The 16,956-nt window shown below is 49.1% G+C and overlaps 1 protein-coding gene across 1 annotated transcript in view; it reads left to right on the top strand.

Annotated features, from left to right (window-relative positions):
• Positions 1 to 16,956, top strand: part of TENM4 (teneurin transmembrane protein 4) — a 439,221-nt gene that overhangs the window by 341,728 nt on the left and 80,537 nt on the right. The window contains exon 15 of the mRNA XM_068978818.1: positions 920 to 1,136. Coding sequence (XP_068834919.1) covers positions 920 to 1,136 — 217 coding nt within the window. The remainder of the gene's footprint in view (positions 1 to 919; positions 1,137 to 16,956) is intronic.

The raw sequence follows: 16,956 nt of genomic DNA, 5'->3' as shown, positions 1-16,956 counted from the left end.
ACCAAAAATCTGTGGTCTGGTGGAATTTCTTTCTTTGCACTTCAAGAAGCTGCAAGGTGCAATATAATTTTCACTCCTAAAGAAATCCACCCATGTGGTAAAGAGAATTCTCTGCTAATGACAACTTGGTCAGTGACCTGAAACCATCCAGCAAACTCACAAAGCCCCTCTCACAGAAGGCAGAGGCGGCTCCCCGCACATGTGCCTCGCAGCTGGGGGAGAGGCTGGAGCTCGGCCGCCTCTTCCTCACCCCCAGATCCCGTCAGTCTATCGTTTTTACCTCTCTGTTGTCTCTCCAAAACCACTGTCTTCCCTCATCCCCACTGTTCCTCCTCTAGTCTCAGGAACCGTTCTCACTCCTGCTGCATGGAGGCCCCGGCTCCCACAGCTCCTTTGTCCTTGATACAGGAGATGTGCTTTCAGCAACACAGTGACTTTCAAGTGAAGTCATCCCCTGCTTAACACCTTTCAGTAACTCCTGTTGTCCAGAGGGTGAAATACAGACTCCCTAACGTGGCCCGGGAGGCCCAGCTGTCTGCTTCTGCAAAACTCACAGCCTGATCTTGTGCTGTTCTCCTCACTTTCTGAGCCCAGCATTTGAAATTAGCGATCCAAATTGTCCAGTGTGTTCTCTCACCTCAGGGCCCCCAGGCATAGAATTCCTTCTATCTCTCTGAAAAGAAAATAAATAACACACATCACACTGCACACTGGCTTGTCCATCTCTCCTACTAGACTAGTGGGGTGGGACCTGGAGCCCCTGAATCTCCTTGGTGCCCAGCAGAGGCCTCAGCTTGTATCAGGCACTTTGATACCGTCATTCAGTGAGTGGAAAGTAGAGAACTGAATGGAGGCAGTGTGGACAAATGATGCAGATTGCACATAGCAGTACAAACGCCCTGCTCTGTCACCCCTGCAGACGGCTTGGTGGACTGCATGGACCCCGACTGCTGCCTCCAGCCCCTCTGTCACGTCAACCCGCTGTGCCTGGGCTCCCCCGACCCTCTGGACATCATCCAGGAGACACAGGCCCCCGTGTCCCAGCAGAACTTGCATTCCTTCTACGACCGAATCAAGTTCCTCGTGGGCAGGGACAGCACGCACATCATCCCTGGGGAGAACCCCTTTGACGGAGGGTGAGTCCAGCTCTGGCCGTGGTTCTCAGAACGGGAAATGAGCCACCTCCAGGGCTCCATCTGTGTGGCTGGGAGTGGGAGGAGGCTGGGAAGGGGTACACAGCACTGAAGGCTCTGGGTGGACCATCGAGGGGGCAGGGAAGCGGCCTCAGGTACCCACGTTTAGAAAACTGCTCTCCAAAGCATCTGGAATTTTTACGAGCAGAGTTGTATTGTCCTCGCTGGGTGATGGATGGAGAGAGTAAGAAATCAAAGGTCCAAGGGGAATCTTGGATCAATACCCACTTTGCAGTCCGATCTTACTGATGCCCCGGTCTCCAGATGAGCTGAAGGCTCTGACAGTCTTCTCCCTCAGAGCTGATGCCGGGAGACTTTAGGAGGCTGGGCGGTGGGGCTGCCCCTGCTGGCACCCAGGCACATGCCCAGGCATCCTTTCACCAGTGTTCAGCGGTGTCTCATCTACTGGACAGTTTGGTACCAAGGTCTGCACTGTGCCGAAACTGCAGACTTGAGTGGAGCACAGTCCCTGCCCACTGGTCACTCACAGTCCACTAGGGAGACAAAAAGTCGTTCCAGCGTGATAGGCCAGATAGGTGCCCACAGGATGCTCTGGAAGCATAGAGAAGGCGCTTCTGGGCGGGAAAAGGCCAAGACTTAAGAAGTGAGTCTTAAAGATGACAAGTAGCTCAGCCAGGCAGAGTTTTTCAGGGAAAGAGAACAGCTTCTGCAAAGACCCAGGGGCAGGAAAGAGTACACGCATGCATGCTCAGTCATGTCCGACTCTTTGCAATCCTATGGACTGTAGCCTGCCAGGCTCCTCTGTCCGTGGGATTCTCCAGGCAAGAATACTGGAGTGGGGTGCCATGCCCTCCTCCAGGGGATCTTCCCAGCCCAGGAACCAAACCTGGGTCTCCTGCATTAGCAGGCAGATTCTTTACTGCTGACCCACCAGGGAAGCCCAGGAAAGGATACAGGAGCCAGCAAAAGGCAGCGCTCTTTGCTCTGCTCCCCAGATCAGGGTCTCTGACCTCAGGAAAGATATCTAAGCAGGAGGGAATTGTGATCATTTCTTTTGAATGTCTTCCAAGGTAGTGTGTATGCCAGATACACACTGAGCTTTCTCAAAACGTCAGCCCAGTTCAGCTCAGCAGTCACATACTGTGTCTTCTGTGTTCATGCCTCCTGTGCCAGAGAGTTCCTGCCCTAAGGGAACAGGGTAGGGGTAGGGAGGAGGGACAGGAAGAATGAGTGACATTCCCCCAGTTCTATTTAAAGAGGGAAATCCGCACAGCCAGTCATCAGCTTCATCGTCAGCTGGGTCTGAGGAATGCTGGAGAGAGGACTCTTTTACTGAGATGGCTGGCAAGGGCAAGGAGGACCCTCACCTCAATAGATCACCCAGAACGTCTGTTTGTAGTTCAGAAGCAAATCTGAAACTCACACAGAAGTTAGGGCTGAGGATCTTGATTCAGGCGCCATCAACAAGCAAGTGGTAGATGAAACCGTGAACACCCCAGGTGTGTGATCCAGGAAAGTGTGGAAGGAGGGAGGGGCAGGAACCTAAGAAGGACTCCTGGGGAGTCACCTTGGGAAGTGGTATTACCATCCTCAGAGAGGAGCTGGGAATCCATGGAGGAGGCCCTCTCCTGGGACGTGATGGATCTGGGACTCCAAGGCCTAGACTGCTCCAGCCCTTCCACACAGGGAGCAATGACAAGATGGGAAGAGAGAAGTCAGGGGAGCGCCCTGAGCCCAATAATCGTGGCATCCTACAAGTGTGTCAGAGCATTTGGACTTTAACTTTCTTAGAGGTGAGAGTATGTGAGGGTCCCCTTCAGCTCACCCTGAGAATACCGAGAGCCTCAGAGGTTAAGTGATCTTCCCCAGTGCATAGGCCAGCGAAGTGGCAGAGCCAGGAGCAGAAGCAGAGTGAGGAGAAAGCTACTCATTTATCTTGGCCAGAAATTCTGCTTTTGTCTCCAGGTACAAAGCTTTCTGCTCTTTTTATTCAATTGTGTGATTTTGTATGTATGCTTGTGGGCCTTCCCGTGGCGTGAGTTCTTTTAATCAACTGGATGTAGGAATATTACTCCTACCAAGGGAGATATTATTTAATACTTGCTTAACCCTTCTTTACTGGACTGTCATGGGATCTGATTAGGGCTCTGACTGGTTGGCTGCCGATGGCTCTTCTGATTAAGGGGTGTTCTCACCATGCCATGCTGATCAGTGCCAGTGGGGACCATGTGCTCTGGTGCTTCACCAAGCCTGATGCTTACATTGTCACAGATCACGTGGCACCTACCCAGGAATTTAGGTATCGTTTCTAACAGTCTGACATGCCCTTAAGGAGCCTGTCCGGTGGGGAACTTGAGAAACCTCTACTGGAAGAAATGGGCTGCTCAGCAGAGAGAAGAGAACATGGGCTTTGGAGCAAGGCCAGCTTGTGTCTTAGATCCGGGCTCTGCTACTGCTGAATGCACGTGGCTTTGGGCAAGGGCTTAATATAGTGAATATGTAAATTTCTGCTGCTGCTAAGTCACTTCAGTCATGTCCGACTCTGTGCAACCCCATAGACGGCAGCCCACCAGGCTCCCCCATCCCTGGGATTCTCCAGGCAAGAACACTGAAGTGGGTTGCCATTTCCTTGTCCAATGCATGAAAGTGAAAAGTGAAAGTGAAGTCACTCAGTCGTGTCCAACCCTCAGCGACCCCATGGACTGCAGCCTTCCAGGCTCCTCTGTCCATGGGATTTTCCAGGCAAGAGTACTAGAGTAGGGTGCCATTGCCTTCTCCCATGTAAATATCTGCCAACCCTCTAAACTGAGTCTGCCACAACAGGACCACATCTTACTCACTTTCACATTTAGTAGTTGCTCAAGATAAATATGCATATATATTACCTTGAACAAGAAAAAGATGGAAGGAAATAAGGAGAAAAGGAGGAGTGCGGAGGGATAGCGGAACGGAGAATAGTTGGATGTATTGTCCGTTTTATTTAATTTTATACTGAGGATTCAAGAGTCCAGAGAGGTTCAATTATCTGCTGAAATCACATTACCAGTTAGTAGCAGAAGCAGGAGTAGAAGTCAGCTCCCAGATCATTGTTTATGTGTCTGTCACCTTCAGTTACATAGCAGAGGCTTTGAAAGCAGAGACCATTCATCTCTCCAAACCTGTATGACTTAGGGCAGAGCCTGGAATAGAGTATTTGCTCTAAAATGAATGGATCATGGAAGCTTCCAAATGTTACTGCAAACATTCCTTTTACCTAACGTTTGCCTAAATCATCATGCCCAGCTCCTCACTCATCTAGATTCGCGGGAAACAGCTCCTGTGTTTCACTACTTTCACTACTAAGTATCCCCAGATTCTAAGTGACTGGAAACCTACAAACAAGGCACACGTGTGTGCCAAATCACTTCAGTCATGCCCAATGCTTTGCGACCCCCTGGACTGTAGTCCACCAGGCTCCTCTGTCCATGGGATTCTCCAGGCAAGAATACTGGAATGGGCTACCATGCCCTCCTCCAGGGGATCTTCCCAACCCAGGGATCAAACCCAGGTCTCCTGCATTGCAGATTCTTTACCAGCTGAGCTACCAGGGAAGCCGTATTCTACACTGCAATTTGTACAGTCTGAACAGAGCCCGTTTAACAGGTTCCAAGAAGCAGGCTGTCACCCAGTGACCTAACGGCATTTCTGAGCCTGGCAAGGAGCCCCAGCTGTTTCCTGTGAGGTACAGGAGCTTCACTCTGCAGATTCACTGCTGTGTGACTGACTCTGGGAGATCCAAGTGTGAGGCCTGCTGGGACTATGAGATGGAGAGGGATTCAAGGCCAGGTCGGAACTGACAGGAACACCGTCCTGTGGGAGAAGCCAGCCAGCCAGTCCTCAGTATACAGGCTGTCCCCTGAACGCCTTTCCTCAAGGCCTGCCCACGGCAGGGACGAGGAACCAGAGGGGCTGCAGTGCACAGATGACACCAGCAGTTCCTGGGGGCTTCCCATGCCTCTGTGCAGTGCCCCAGCTGGTCCATAGGAGCAGGAGTGGCCCGCGGGGACTGACGGGAGGGCCCCGGCCAAGCAGGGTACATGCTGAGCTGGGCCGGGCCGGTCTCCTTGGAGGGAAGCACAAAGCCCAACTCAGAACTGAAGCAGAAGTGCTGCCAGATGGACTGGGAGTGAGGAAGGCCTCCCCCAGGGGCCCCATCGTGCTCATCTGTATCCCCAGAGCCCAGCACAGTGCTGGGCCCAGAGCAGGTGTTTCTTACAGGTTTTATGAGTGCAGTAGCTCAGACTGACACTCTGCCTCTGATGTGCTCAGCTCCACATTAAGTGAAAGAGGTATCAATGACGTCAGCTGACCTCAAGTAGGTCTACAGTAGGAGGGCCCAGATCAGGCTGGGGAACCCCCTTCAGCAGATTAGGTGGTTTGAATACCATCTTTCCATCCGGGCCTGGATGCCTGGGGCCCTTCAGCCTAGTAGATCACCTGTCCCTCCCCTGGACTCATGGGGAGAATAAAGTGCAGGGCGCCCTCTATGGAGACTTGAGTGGGAAGAAAGGAGCCACTCAGGTCTGCAAGCAGAAGAAGGATCCCTAGCTGGATCGTCAGTACAAGAAGGGCAGATAACAGTACCTGGGGATCAGACAGCTGGGAAGGGGAGGACAGCATGAGATAACTCCTCCTCTAAGAGCACTTGAAAATCCCATGGATGGAGGAGCCTGGTAGGCTGCAGTCCATGGAGTCGCTAAAGGTCGGACACGACTGAGAGACTTCACTTTCACTTTTTACTTTCATGCATTAGAGAAGGAAATGGCAACCCACTCCAGTGTTCTTGCCTGGAGAATCCCAGGGATGGGGGAGCCTGGTGGGCTGCCGTCTATGGGGTTGCACAGAGTTGGACATGACTAAAGTGACTTAGCAGCAGCAGCAGCAGCAGCAGCAAGAGCACTTGAGGCAGCTATTTCTCTGTGCCATAACTTTGATCGTATCCCTTAGCTTGCAAAAGACTGGCTGGATCAAAAGGGCTGGACACAGGGCAGAGAGTGCAATTCTGTAAATACTTGTGGATTGCCACTGCTGGACAGGTTAGCGGATTATGGGAAGAGGAAGAAACACCGCCAAGTTACTTGACTAGCAGTTTAGAATATGTTCGAGGACCCTGGGTTGGTAAGAGGAAGAGTGTGATGCTGTTAAGTCTTCTTGGGCTCCTCAAAACCTGATAGGTTATCAGCTCACTCAGGCAAGTGGTTGGGTAAAGACAGATTCTATGAAAGTCAGCCAACGGAACACACTGAACCCAAAGAGAAAAGACTTCAGGAGTCACGGGAGCTTTAAGAAAGTAGGCGTGGGTGAGAGCATTCATCCCAAAGGAGACAGAGGATCATATTGTATAGAGAGGGTCAGATCCCATGGAGAGGAGAGAATGGGTGGGCACAGAGAGGGACAGAACTACCAAGCTCTGTTTGCTGACTGTTAATCAACAGCTGTTCTGCACTAGGCCTGTGACCAGATATGCATCTGACCCCATTCCACTGGGACTTCCAGTGTGTCCCACGCCCCACTGGTCATTGAACCTCTAGTGCCTAGCAGAGGGGTTGTTGTTCAGGTGCTCAGTCGTGTCCAACTCTGTGAGCCCATGGACTGCAGCATGCCAGGCTTCCCTGTCCTTCACTGTCTCCTGGAGTTTGCTCAAATCATGTCCACTGAGTCGGTGATGCCATCCAACCATCTCATCCTCTGTCATCCCCTTCTCCTCCTGCCTTCAGTCTTCCCCAGCCTCAGGTCTTTTCTAATGAGTTGGCTCTTCGTATCAGGTAGCCAAAGTATGGGAGCTTCAGCAGGGGTTGGTACAGACTAAACCACGTTGAATGGTAGATGAGTCAGGGAGTCAGCCAACCAGCTGCTGCTGAATGCCTGAACAGAGCAGAGAGTGTTTTCAGAGTTCAAAGGCAGGGGCATCCCTCCCAGTGCAAATCCAGGTCCCTGAACTCCACAGCACAGGGTCTGTATCTGGCCCACCTTTGTGTCTCTAGCACCAGCAGAGGGCCTGGCTCAGAGCAGGCGGCAGTGACTGGTCTTGCAAGTGAATGAGCAAACAAACAAACGAACTAACGAGTGAAGACTCCTGGCAGGACATGGCCTGTGGCCTGAGACAAAGATTTCAGTGAAGAGGGTTGACCACTGAAACGTTATTTATCCCACTTCAGGTCACAGCAGCCCATTAGCATATCATGAAATCAATGTAGTCAGTCAAAACTAGTTTTTAAAGAATAAAGAAGTAAATTTAAATAGAAAGGGGTGCAGTGGTGTAGAAAGTATCAGTGGAGCACTCTGAAAGGATATGTATTTCATGACACTTCGTGCATGTGTGTGTGCGTGGGCATGTGTGCGTGTGTGCGTGCATGTGTGTACTCTTGAATAAGCTATCTTGCTTACTATGGGTTTCTGTTGAACGAAATTTTGAAATGCATTCTCTACTGAGGTGCCAGCATGACTTTGCATGATAATCAGGGAACGGAGAGAATTTTAATGTGGCTGGAGCATAATTGTAGTGATAGTATTTTCCAAGTCAAAAGTCAAGAGACATGCTTCAGTGTTTGAAATCAAGAGAGTGTTGAGAAATCGGGGGTGGATGACCTGCTGTGCTAGAGGCCGTGGAGGAAAAGGAATAACAGGATTTTGAGGCAAGAAGAGTAGTTTGGGGCAGGAACTGAGAAAGATCCAGCCCTCGGCGGTTCACCAACCAGACCAGGGCATTTCGCCTCAGGTAAAACTGCTACAAACAGAAGTAAAATAACCTTGATAGCGCAAAAACCTTCAGAATTCCTCTCAGACCCTTTATAAAGGCACAAAATTGCCACAAAGTTTGGAAGTAAGAGGTTAGAAGAGGAAAACATGATGGAAAGAAGGAAGGAAAGATCATGCGTGCAATGTAGTTTTTTGTCAGCCCTCTGCAGATCTAAAGCCGTATGCAGGTGTCCGGACAGAGCCGGCCCAGAAATGCATTTGCAGGCCACTCCTCCCCCTCCCCGTCCCCAGGCCTCAGACATCCCTCAGATAGCCCGCAGAGAGTCTCAGCAGTAGAGATCATCTAATGGAGTTCAAATAAACACCAGCTTCCTGACAGCTGGCCTCTGAGCGAATTTATTATTGAATTATACTCCTGCCTTTTCAGAACAAGCTGAGCTGACAGGCTACCCCATCAGTTTAAAAGGGGGGGGGGCGGTGGTGAAGGGGTGGGGGGGCAGGGAGAAAGACAATGATAAATTACCCTGATGGCAGATAGAAGAAGGTAAAGATCCTGCTTCCTCCAAAATGTCAGCCATTATATATTATTCATGTTGGGTTTAAAAAAAAATCCCTCCCCACATTGAAATGAGTGTTTATGATGATAAAGCAACTAGGTGAATTTAATTCAGGATGCAGGCAGCAACTTCTCACATCATCCTGATAAGCAGCTAACAACTCTTCCTCTGCCACTTGATCATCCCTTTATTGATTCCAAAACCGAATTACGATCTGTTTGCTCTGTAGCCTGAGCGTTTTCCTAGCTGTCCATCACAGGAAGCTTTAGCCGATGATGCTGCGCCAAAGCAGGAGCCACGCGGGGTTTAGAGGGAGAGGCCGCCGTACGTTCCAGTCCTTGGGCAAGTAAGAGCAAGCCACCGCGGGCGAGCGAGGCTCAGCATCCTCATCTGGAATGTGGGGTTGCTCATTCTCACCCTGCAGGTTGTGCGGAAGAGTAAATTGGAGAAAATTCCCAGGAAGCTGGCACACAGCACACATTCAGTCATAGCACCGAATATTTACCGAGGATGTTCTATGTGTGAGGCATTGTTTGAAAGGCTTGGTGAGGTTTGTGAGTGGAAACATCTTTACATCTCCCCTGAAACCATGTGACTTAGGGAATTCATCTTTTCCAGATAGGAAACTGAAGCACAGAGAAGGTGAGTAACCTGGCTCAGGACAGACAGCTTGTGAGTGGCCGAGCCAGCCTTTGACGCCAAGATGGCTCTGGAGCCCACATACCGAGCCTTTGTTCTCCTCTGCTAGGTCTTGCATATTCCCACCTCCACATCTTCAGGCAGGAAGTGTATACAAGGTGGGGCCGCTGCAACTCTGCAGCCCGAGCTGGCCCTTTCTCTCTGCTCCCATGCAGCACACCCAGAGGCTACCGTGCAGCGGCTCTCAGTGCTCCCGAGTGTGGCCTCAGAGGCAGGCGGCGGGGCTTGATTGTGACCCCCACCCCTTGCCAGCTGCATGACCTCACTTTCCTCATCTGTCACAGGAGGACAAAAATTGGTACCTTGTGGGGATGTCTGAGGATTAAAGGAGATATGAAACACTTATGTGTCAGAGCAAGTAGGCATTGGACGAGTGCTCATTGCCATTATCACTTAGAGCAAACGTTCACATAGATACAGCCGATGTGAACACTGGCAAGGACTTTTGTATTCATATAGGTTTCAGTGTCACTGTGAGAACTGGGAGGGAAATGAGAATCTTAGCCTGAAACGCTGATGTGGTTGTATAACTGATGTGTGGGTCTGAGCATTGCAGCAGGCAGAGGTGAAGGGACCCTTGAGACCAGCAGCCCTTTGTGGTAGAAAAGGAGCCTTTGAGGCTGGAGGAAACTCTTGGCTCAGCGAGGCAGTAGCAGGGCCTAAGTCCTCAGTGAGGTTCCCAGGCGATAATTCCTGTGTCTGTTAAGTCAGGGCGTGTGTGCGTGCTAAGTCGCTCAGTCATGTCCAGCTCTTTGCAACCCCATGGACTGTAGTCTGCCAGGCTCCTCAGTCCATGGGATTCTCCAGGCAAGAATACTGGAGTGGGTTGCCATACCCTCCTCCAGGGGATCTTCCCAACCCAGGGATTGAACCCACATCCCTTAACGTTTCCTACATTGACAGGCAGGTTCTTTACCAGGAACTGTCTGCATTTCCATCCAAGACTATAAGCTCCAAGCACAGAGAAGTTAAAATATTGGCAGGGCATGTACTGATATTGTCCTCCCTGGAGAATACAGGGTCAGGACTTAACAGATGTCTCTGCAGCGAATCTGGTCAGCTCTCCAGTGCAGTCCTGGGGCCGTGGAGAGCTGGCTCTTAGTGAGCGCCACAATGTGGGGCTGCAATGAGGAGATGCTACAGGGTTGGTTCTGTGAGATTCTAGGAAAAGCCTGAATGAACATTCTGGCCAACCCAAAATCTGTGGGCCGTGTTCTCACAGAGGAAGGAGCTCAGCCTGCCCACCTCCCCCACCTCCCCCTCCTCCTCCCCCCACCCCTGCGGGGTCCTGTGACTCCCCCCTGCAGGTCTACCCTGCAGCGTCTAGGCCAGCCCCAAGCTGAGGTGACTGACTTGGAGCAAGCCTAGGTGCCCAGCTTCAAGTCCTCCTACTGTTCCTCTGCCTGACCCTTTATGTGCCAGCTCTGCCCAAGGGGTTTCTGTCTTGTCCCGGAATCCCAACCTCATTTCCTACCCCTAAGTTTCTGACGTAAGCACCCTGGCAGTCCTGCTCAGCCCCCAACCCTCCCACCCCTGACTCCTCGAGTCTTGCTTCCCCTGGGCTGGCTCCAGCCCCTGCCGCGTCTGGGTCTGGAGCTCCTCCCTTGCTCTGTGTCGGAACCTGGGCCTTGTTCCCTGGTGCACGGGGCATTCACATCCAGCTGGCCCTGGGAGCCCCTCACCACGGCCTGTGCCCTATTGGTCTTCCACCCGCCCCTGGAAGGACCGTTCCCTGGAATGCCGCCTGTGTGTGGTTCTGCACCTCAGGTCCGGCTGAGCTGATTTCTGCAGCCCCTTCCCGTGTCTCTGCCCAGCCCCCATCCTACCCCAGGAAGTGGATCTAATGTCCACTCCATCGTAGTTTCTCCTTTTGGGGTTAAGTAGCAAAGCCTCCCTTTTGTGAGGGAAGCAAGGCCTGTCCTGGAAGGCAGGAAGACAGGACACGCAGTCATGAAACGACCTTGTCCACTGAGACTCAAGGCAGAGCTGCCTCAACCTTTTCTACCAACACAAGCCATCCCCTGAGGAATCCTCTTAGAGGCAGGCTTCCGGCTGCATGGCCCAGAGAACAGGCTGTCTGGATACACTCTCACCTTCCCTGACCCCAGGGGCACATGGCTGATGTCTCTGAGTTGTGTCCCCTTGCCCGACCAGCGCTGTCACCCAGCATCAGGAGCCTTGCTCCTCCAAAGTGATCTCCATTGGCCAGTGTCTCTCCATCCTGCCCATCCTCTGCCACAACCAGGACTCACTTCTCTGGAAGTACAGTGTCACAAACAGTCAAGGGCTCTGTTCTTGTGTGCACCTTTGTGGACCAGCAGAAACTGTTCCAGAGAATTCCTGTGGTAGAATCAAGTGTCAGCTTTCAACAGCCAGGTTGCCCCCAGGCTTGAATGATCAGATCTGTGGCCTGGGAGCACATGCTCCCTGAGTGTCTGAAGTAGCTCATCAGCCACAGAAAGTTAGGAGATTACAGACCACTGTCTTCTGGGCTCTGCAGGAGGCAAGTCTAAAGGCCCAGAAGACACGTGTGGTTGCAGGACCATCTTGTCATTGGATGCCCTCAGGTGGGCTCAGAACATCACAGCAGACCTGCCCATGCCCCAGCCTCAGTGCATGATGAAGGGGGAGCTTCACCCATCTCTAGGGATCGTGTCCCTCACCTGTAAATGAGGGGCTTGGACCCTTGCACCCAAAGGACTCTTCTCATTCAGAGTTAAGTTCCGACTCACCTGAAGAAGTCTGTGGATTTCTTCTTTCCTCTCCCCAGACATACTCAACGTCCAAGAGGAAAAACGTGTTCTGTCATGAACTGGAGTACATCCCTATAGCATTCAACCCACATACCCAGCAAGTGATCTGGGAGCCTCTGGTGGAGTCTGAACTGAGCCCAAGTCCAAGTGAAAGAACAGAGTCAGGGTTCTTGGGCAGGCCTGGCGCCGATGTTAGCTGTGGTGTGTTTGTCTATCATACTAGAATGACCTGGTGGGCAGCTCCCTTCTTTTTTTACCCCTTGCTAGCTTTACTTCTAGATACAAGGATTGTTCATAAAGTCAAATTGTATTCATTCCAGAAGGTGAGTTCCTCATGCAAAGGGATTTTGTCTCATTTGCTGTTAGTAACTTAACTGTTTAGAATGCAGTGGGAAATGAACCAGAAACCACTGGCACTGCTCTGGTCTAGTGGTCACAGGAGAGGAAATGGATGCGTAAGCATCTTCCCTATCACCCAGAACCGTGTACAGCACAAAGTAGCTGCTCAATTAAATTTCCAGCAACTGAACCCTATTCTCGTTTACCTGGCCTTTTGTCTCTGATTCTCTTCCCCCAACCCACCCATTGGGGAAGGAAATGGCAGCCTACCCCAGTATTCTTGCCTGGGAAATCCCATGGACAGAGGAGCCTGGAAAGCTCCAGTCCATGGGGTCACAAAAGAGTCAAACATGACTTGGCAACTAAACAACAAGAAAAACAACCCACATATATATTTTTCACTTTGGGCTATGTGGAATAGTTATATTCATATTTCTCATATTTTAATATTATTCATATTTCATTTCCATTTTTTTATTATTAATATGATCTCCATTTATCTTTTTACTTAACATTTAATGAATGCACACTAATAGACCTACTTCTGCACTAAGCACAGAGTTATAGAGATGAAAAGGACATAGTTATTCCCCACAAAGAACTCACAATCTAGAGAAGATAAGGTATTTGAACAGATGAATACAGTTCAGTGGGAAAAGTACATTGTGCTTTCCTCACGAAAGGAGGGAGTGGGTTCTTTGTCCTGGAAAGTCAAGAAGAGCTTTCTTAAGAGGCAGGCCTTAAAGGACTGATTAGCAGGGAAGTGGAGAAGTCATTTGAGGCAAAGGAACCAAAATGTAGACAAAGTCAGGGAGGCAGGGAAGTGCTTGCCCAGACAAGGGTATGAGAAGTAATTTAACATGGCAGCAACATCAGATGTGCTATAAGAGTGTGGATTTTATCAAATCAAGTTCTGTTGGCTTGCGCCTACCAAGTTAATTGAAAGACATACGTAGTAAACCTAGGAAGAGCATTGAAATAAGTATTAAAGAATGAAACACAGCTCGAAGTTAGCTGTTTTTAAAAATCTGTTTATTTTTAGCTGCACTGGGTCTTCGTTGCTGCGCACAGGCTTTCTCTAGTTGCAGCGAGCGGGGGCTGCTCTTTGTTGCAGAGTGAGGGCTTCTCATCACAGTAGCTCCCTGTTGAGGAGCACAGGACCTAGGCACATGGGCTTCAGTAGTTGCGTTGCGTGGGCTTAGCGGCCCAGCAGCAAGTGGGATCTTGCCAGACCAAGGATTGAACCCATGTCCACTGCATTGACAGGCGGGCTCTTAACCACTGGATCACCAGGAAGGACCCACAGTTATTGCATACAGTAATATACGGTATATTAGAGCTTAATTCATACAAAGAAAGCAAAGACGCCATTGTAACTCAAGTGCTATACAGTGGTCCCCGGGTGGCTACCCAACACGGCCCATGAAGTACAGAAGGAAATATTAGAACATCTGTCCACATTTACTTACCTTTAAAAGTAAGAATAAATGTTTCCTTGGATGGAACACTCGTCTTTCTCTGAGTTGCTTGGTCCCAGTGTTAGTTGGTTATATCTGAACCAGCACACAAGGTTTTCTGAGGCAGGTGAGGATCTACTCTTCACAGAGCTTTACTGGTTTATTCTTACAAATAATAGAGCTTTACCATATAGTCAAAGCTATGGTTATGCCAGTTGTCATGTATGGATGTAAGAGTTGGACCATAAAGAAGGCTGAGCACCGAAGAATTGATGCTTTTGAACTGTCTTCAAGAGAAGACTCTTGAGAGTCCCTTGGACTGGAAAGAGATCAAACCAGTGGATTCTAAAGGAAATCAACCCTGAATATTCATTGGAAGGACTGATGCTGAAGCTGAAACTCCAATACTTTGGCCACCTGATGCGAAGAGCTGACTTATTTGAAAAGACTGTGATGCTGGGAAAGATTGAGGGCAGGAGGAGAAGGGGTCAACAGAGGATGAGATGGTTGGATGCCATCACTGACTCAACGGACGTGAGGTTGAGCAAGCTCTGAGAGATGATGATGGACAGGGAAGCCAGGCATGCTGCAGTCCATGGGGTCACAAAGATTTGGACATGACTGAGCAACCAACAACAACAAAATTATACAATGATTGTGTTGTGTGTGTGTGTGTGTCTGTAAAACCAAACTTACATAAAAAATGGGGTCCAGTGACATAAAAGAATTTTTGCAAAGTAAGATGCTAAGTGCAAATATTAGGTTGGTGCAGAAGTAATTGCTGGTTTTGCATTGTTGAACTTGGCCATTTGCTATTAGAATACATTCTTAAATGTGGTTATGTTATACATCATTTTAATGTACATTTCTTAGCTTTATGTTTTTTGCTAGTGAATTATTACTTGCTGTTTATTCTATATGTATTTTAGACTATAGAAATGATGTTAGACAAAAGGCAAATTCAAGCAGTTTTCTTATTTGAGTTCAAAATCAGGCAGCAGAGACAACCCCCAACATCAGCAACACATTTGGCCCAGGAACTGCTAATGAACTTACAGTGCAGTGGTGGTTCGAGAAGTTTTACAAAGGAGATGAGATCCTTGAAGATGAGGAGCATAGTAGCCGGCCATCGGAAGCTGACCGTGACCAACTGAGAGCAGTGATCGAGGCCGATCCTCTTACAGCTACGTGAGAAGTTGTCCAGGATCTCAGCATCAACCATTCTATAGTCATACAGCATTTGAAGCAAATTGGAAAGGTGAAAAAGCTCAGTGAGTGAGTGCCTCATGAGCTGACCACAAATCAAAACAATTGTTTTGAAGTGTCCTCTTATTCTATTCAACAGCAGACCATTTCTTGATTGGATTGTGACATGCAATGAAAGTAGATTTTATATGATAACCAGTGATGATCAGTGGTTCATCATAGTGATTGGACCAAGAAGAAGCTCCAAAGCACTTGCCAAAGCCAAAGTTGCGCCAGAAAACGGGTCATAGTCACTATTTGGTGATCTGCTGTCAGTCTGAAATACTACACCTTTGTGGGCCCTGGTGAAACCATTACATCTGAGAAGTATGCTCAGCAAATTGATGAGATACAGCAAAAACTGCAATTCTTGCAGCCAGTATTGGTCAAAAGAATGGGCCAAATTCTTCTCCACAACAATGCCCAGCTGCATGTCACACAACCAATGCTTCAAATGTTGTATGAATTGGGCTACAAAGTTTTGCCTCATATCCCATATTCAGGTTACCTCTCACCAACTGACTACCACTTATTCAAGCATCTCGACAACTTTTTGCAGGGAAAACGCTTCTACAACCAGCAGGACGTAGAAAATCCTTTCCAAGAGTTCGTCGAATCCTGAAGCACAGATTTTTATGCTACAGAAATAAGCAAACTTATTTCTCATTGGCAAAAATATATTGATTGTAATGGTTCCTATTTTGATTAATAAAGATGTGTTTGAGCCTTGTGCTTCAGCCTCCCAGGCAAAGAGTCTGCCTGCAATGTGGGAGACCCAGCTTAAATCCCTGGGTCAGGAAGATCCCCTAAAGAAGGAGATGGCAACCCACTCCAGTATTCTTGCCTGGAGAATCCCCGTGGACAGAGGAGCCTGGTGGAATACAGTTCATGGGTTTGCAAAGAGTTGGACACAACTGAGCGACTTCACTTTCACTTTCACTTTTGAACCTAGTTATAATGGCTGAAAATTCACAGTCCAAAACCGCTATTACTCTTGCACCAACCTAATACCAGCTGACAGTCAGAGGGCAGAGCTGATATTGCTACTCCTGGTACAAATCTGCCTCAACTCCACGATGAAGGATCGTTAAAAACAGAAATGATCATTCTCATTAGACCCAACAAAAAGGGAAACAGAAGATTCAAAACTGTCAAGACTAGTTGAAATATTCATTTTTGTGCATTAAACCTTGTGCCAAGCATACATTATGCTTTTCAGTATTAGCTAATGACGGTAGCACATGTGTACAACTTACTAATAAATATAAATGCATCCATGGAGCCTGCGCAAAATGTTTACAGAAAAGGTTGTGATCCAGAAGGGCTTTCAGAGCCCTGCTGATGTTAGCTCTGATCTTTTAGGCAGCTAAAACAAATTGAGATTCTCAGTTTTTAGTTGTGTATCTGTGTCAGATGGTAAGTAGCCGAAGAGGTGAAGTAACTCTCCTGAGTCCTCATGGATAGTAAAAGAAATATTTTCTTTAATGTACTTTTTAATTTTTGGCCATACCACATGACATGTGGGATCTCAGTTCCCCAACCAGAGATTGAACCCACACACCTGCATTGGAAGCACAGAGTCCTAATTACTGGGCCACCAGAGAAATCCCATAAATGAAGTCCTGGATTTGAATCCTGGCTCTTCAGCCACTCTTGCGAGAATGGGCAAGTCCATCCCCTGCCTAGACTTTATTTCCCCACTTCTGCAATAAGAAGTGCGAAGGAGATGATCAGGATGGTTTCTTCTCACATGACAAGGTGGAAGATATCAGGCTAGAAAAGCTGGTTGAAGAAACAGAGGCAGAGCCCCAAGATGGAAAGATCAGAAGAGAAAACTGCAGAGCGGCCCATGTGGCCAGGCTGGAAAGAAGTCTCAGAGGCTGCCAGGTGGACAGGGTCAGACTTTGACCGGGAACCCCCTTGATGGAGGTCATATGACAGGCTGTGAGGTGGGGCTTCTCATCTGGGCCCACATAAGGTTCTTACAGGACTTCCCTGGGGGCTCAGACAGTAA

The sequence above is a fragment of the Capricornis sumatraensis genome, chromosome 8 (genome assembly GCF_032405125.1).
Source record: "Capricornis sumatraensis isolate serow.1 chromosome 8, serow.2, whole genome shotgun sequence".
NCBI classification, from domain to species: domain Eukaryota; kingdom Metazoa; phylum Chordata; class Mammalia; order Artiodactyla; family Bovidae; genus Capricornis; species Capricornis sumatraensis.
Note: the sequence above shows the minus strand (reverse complement) of the source record. Positions and strands in the feature narration are given on the sequence as shown.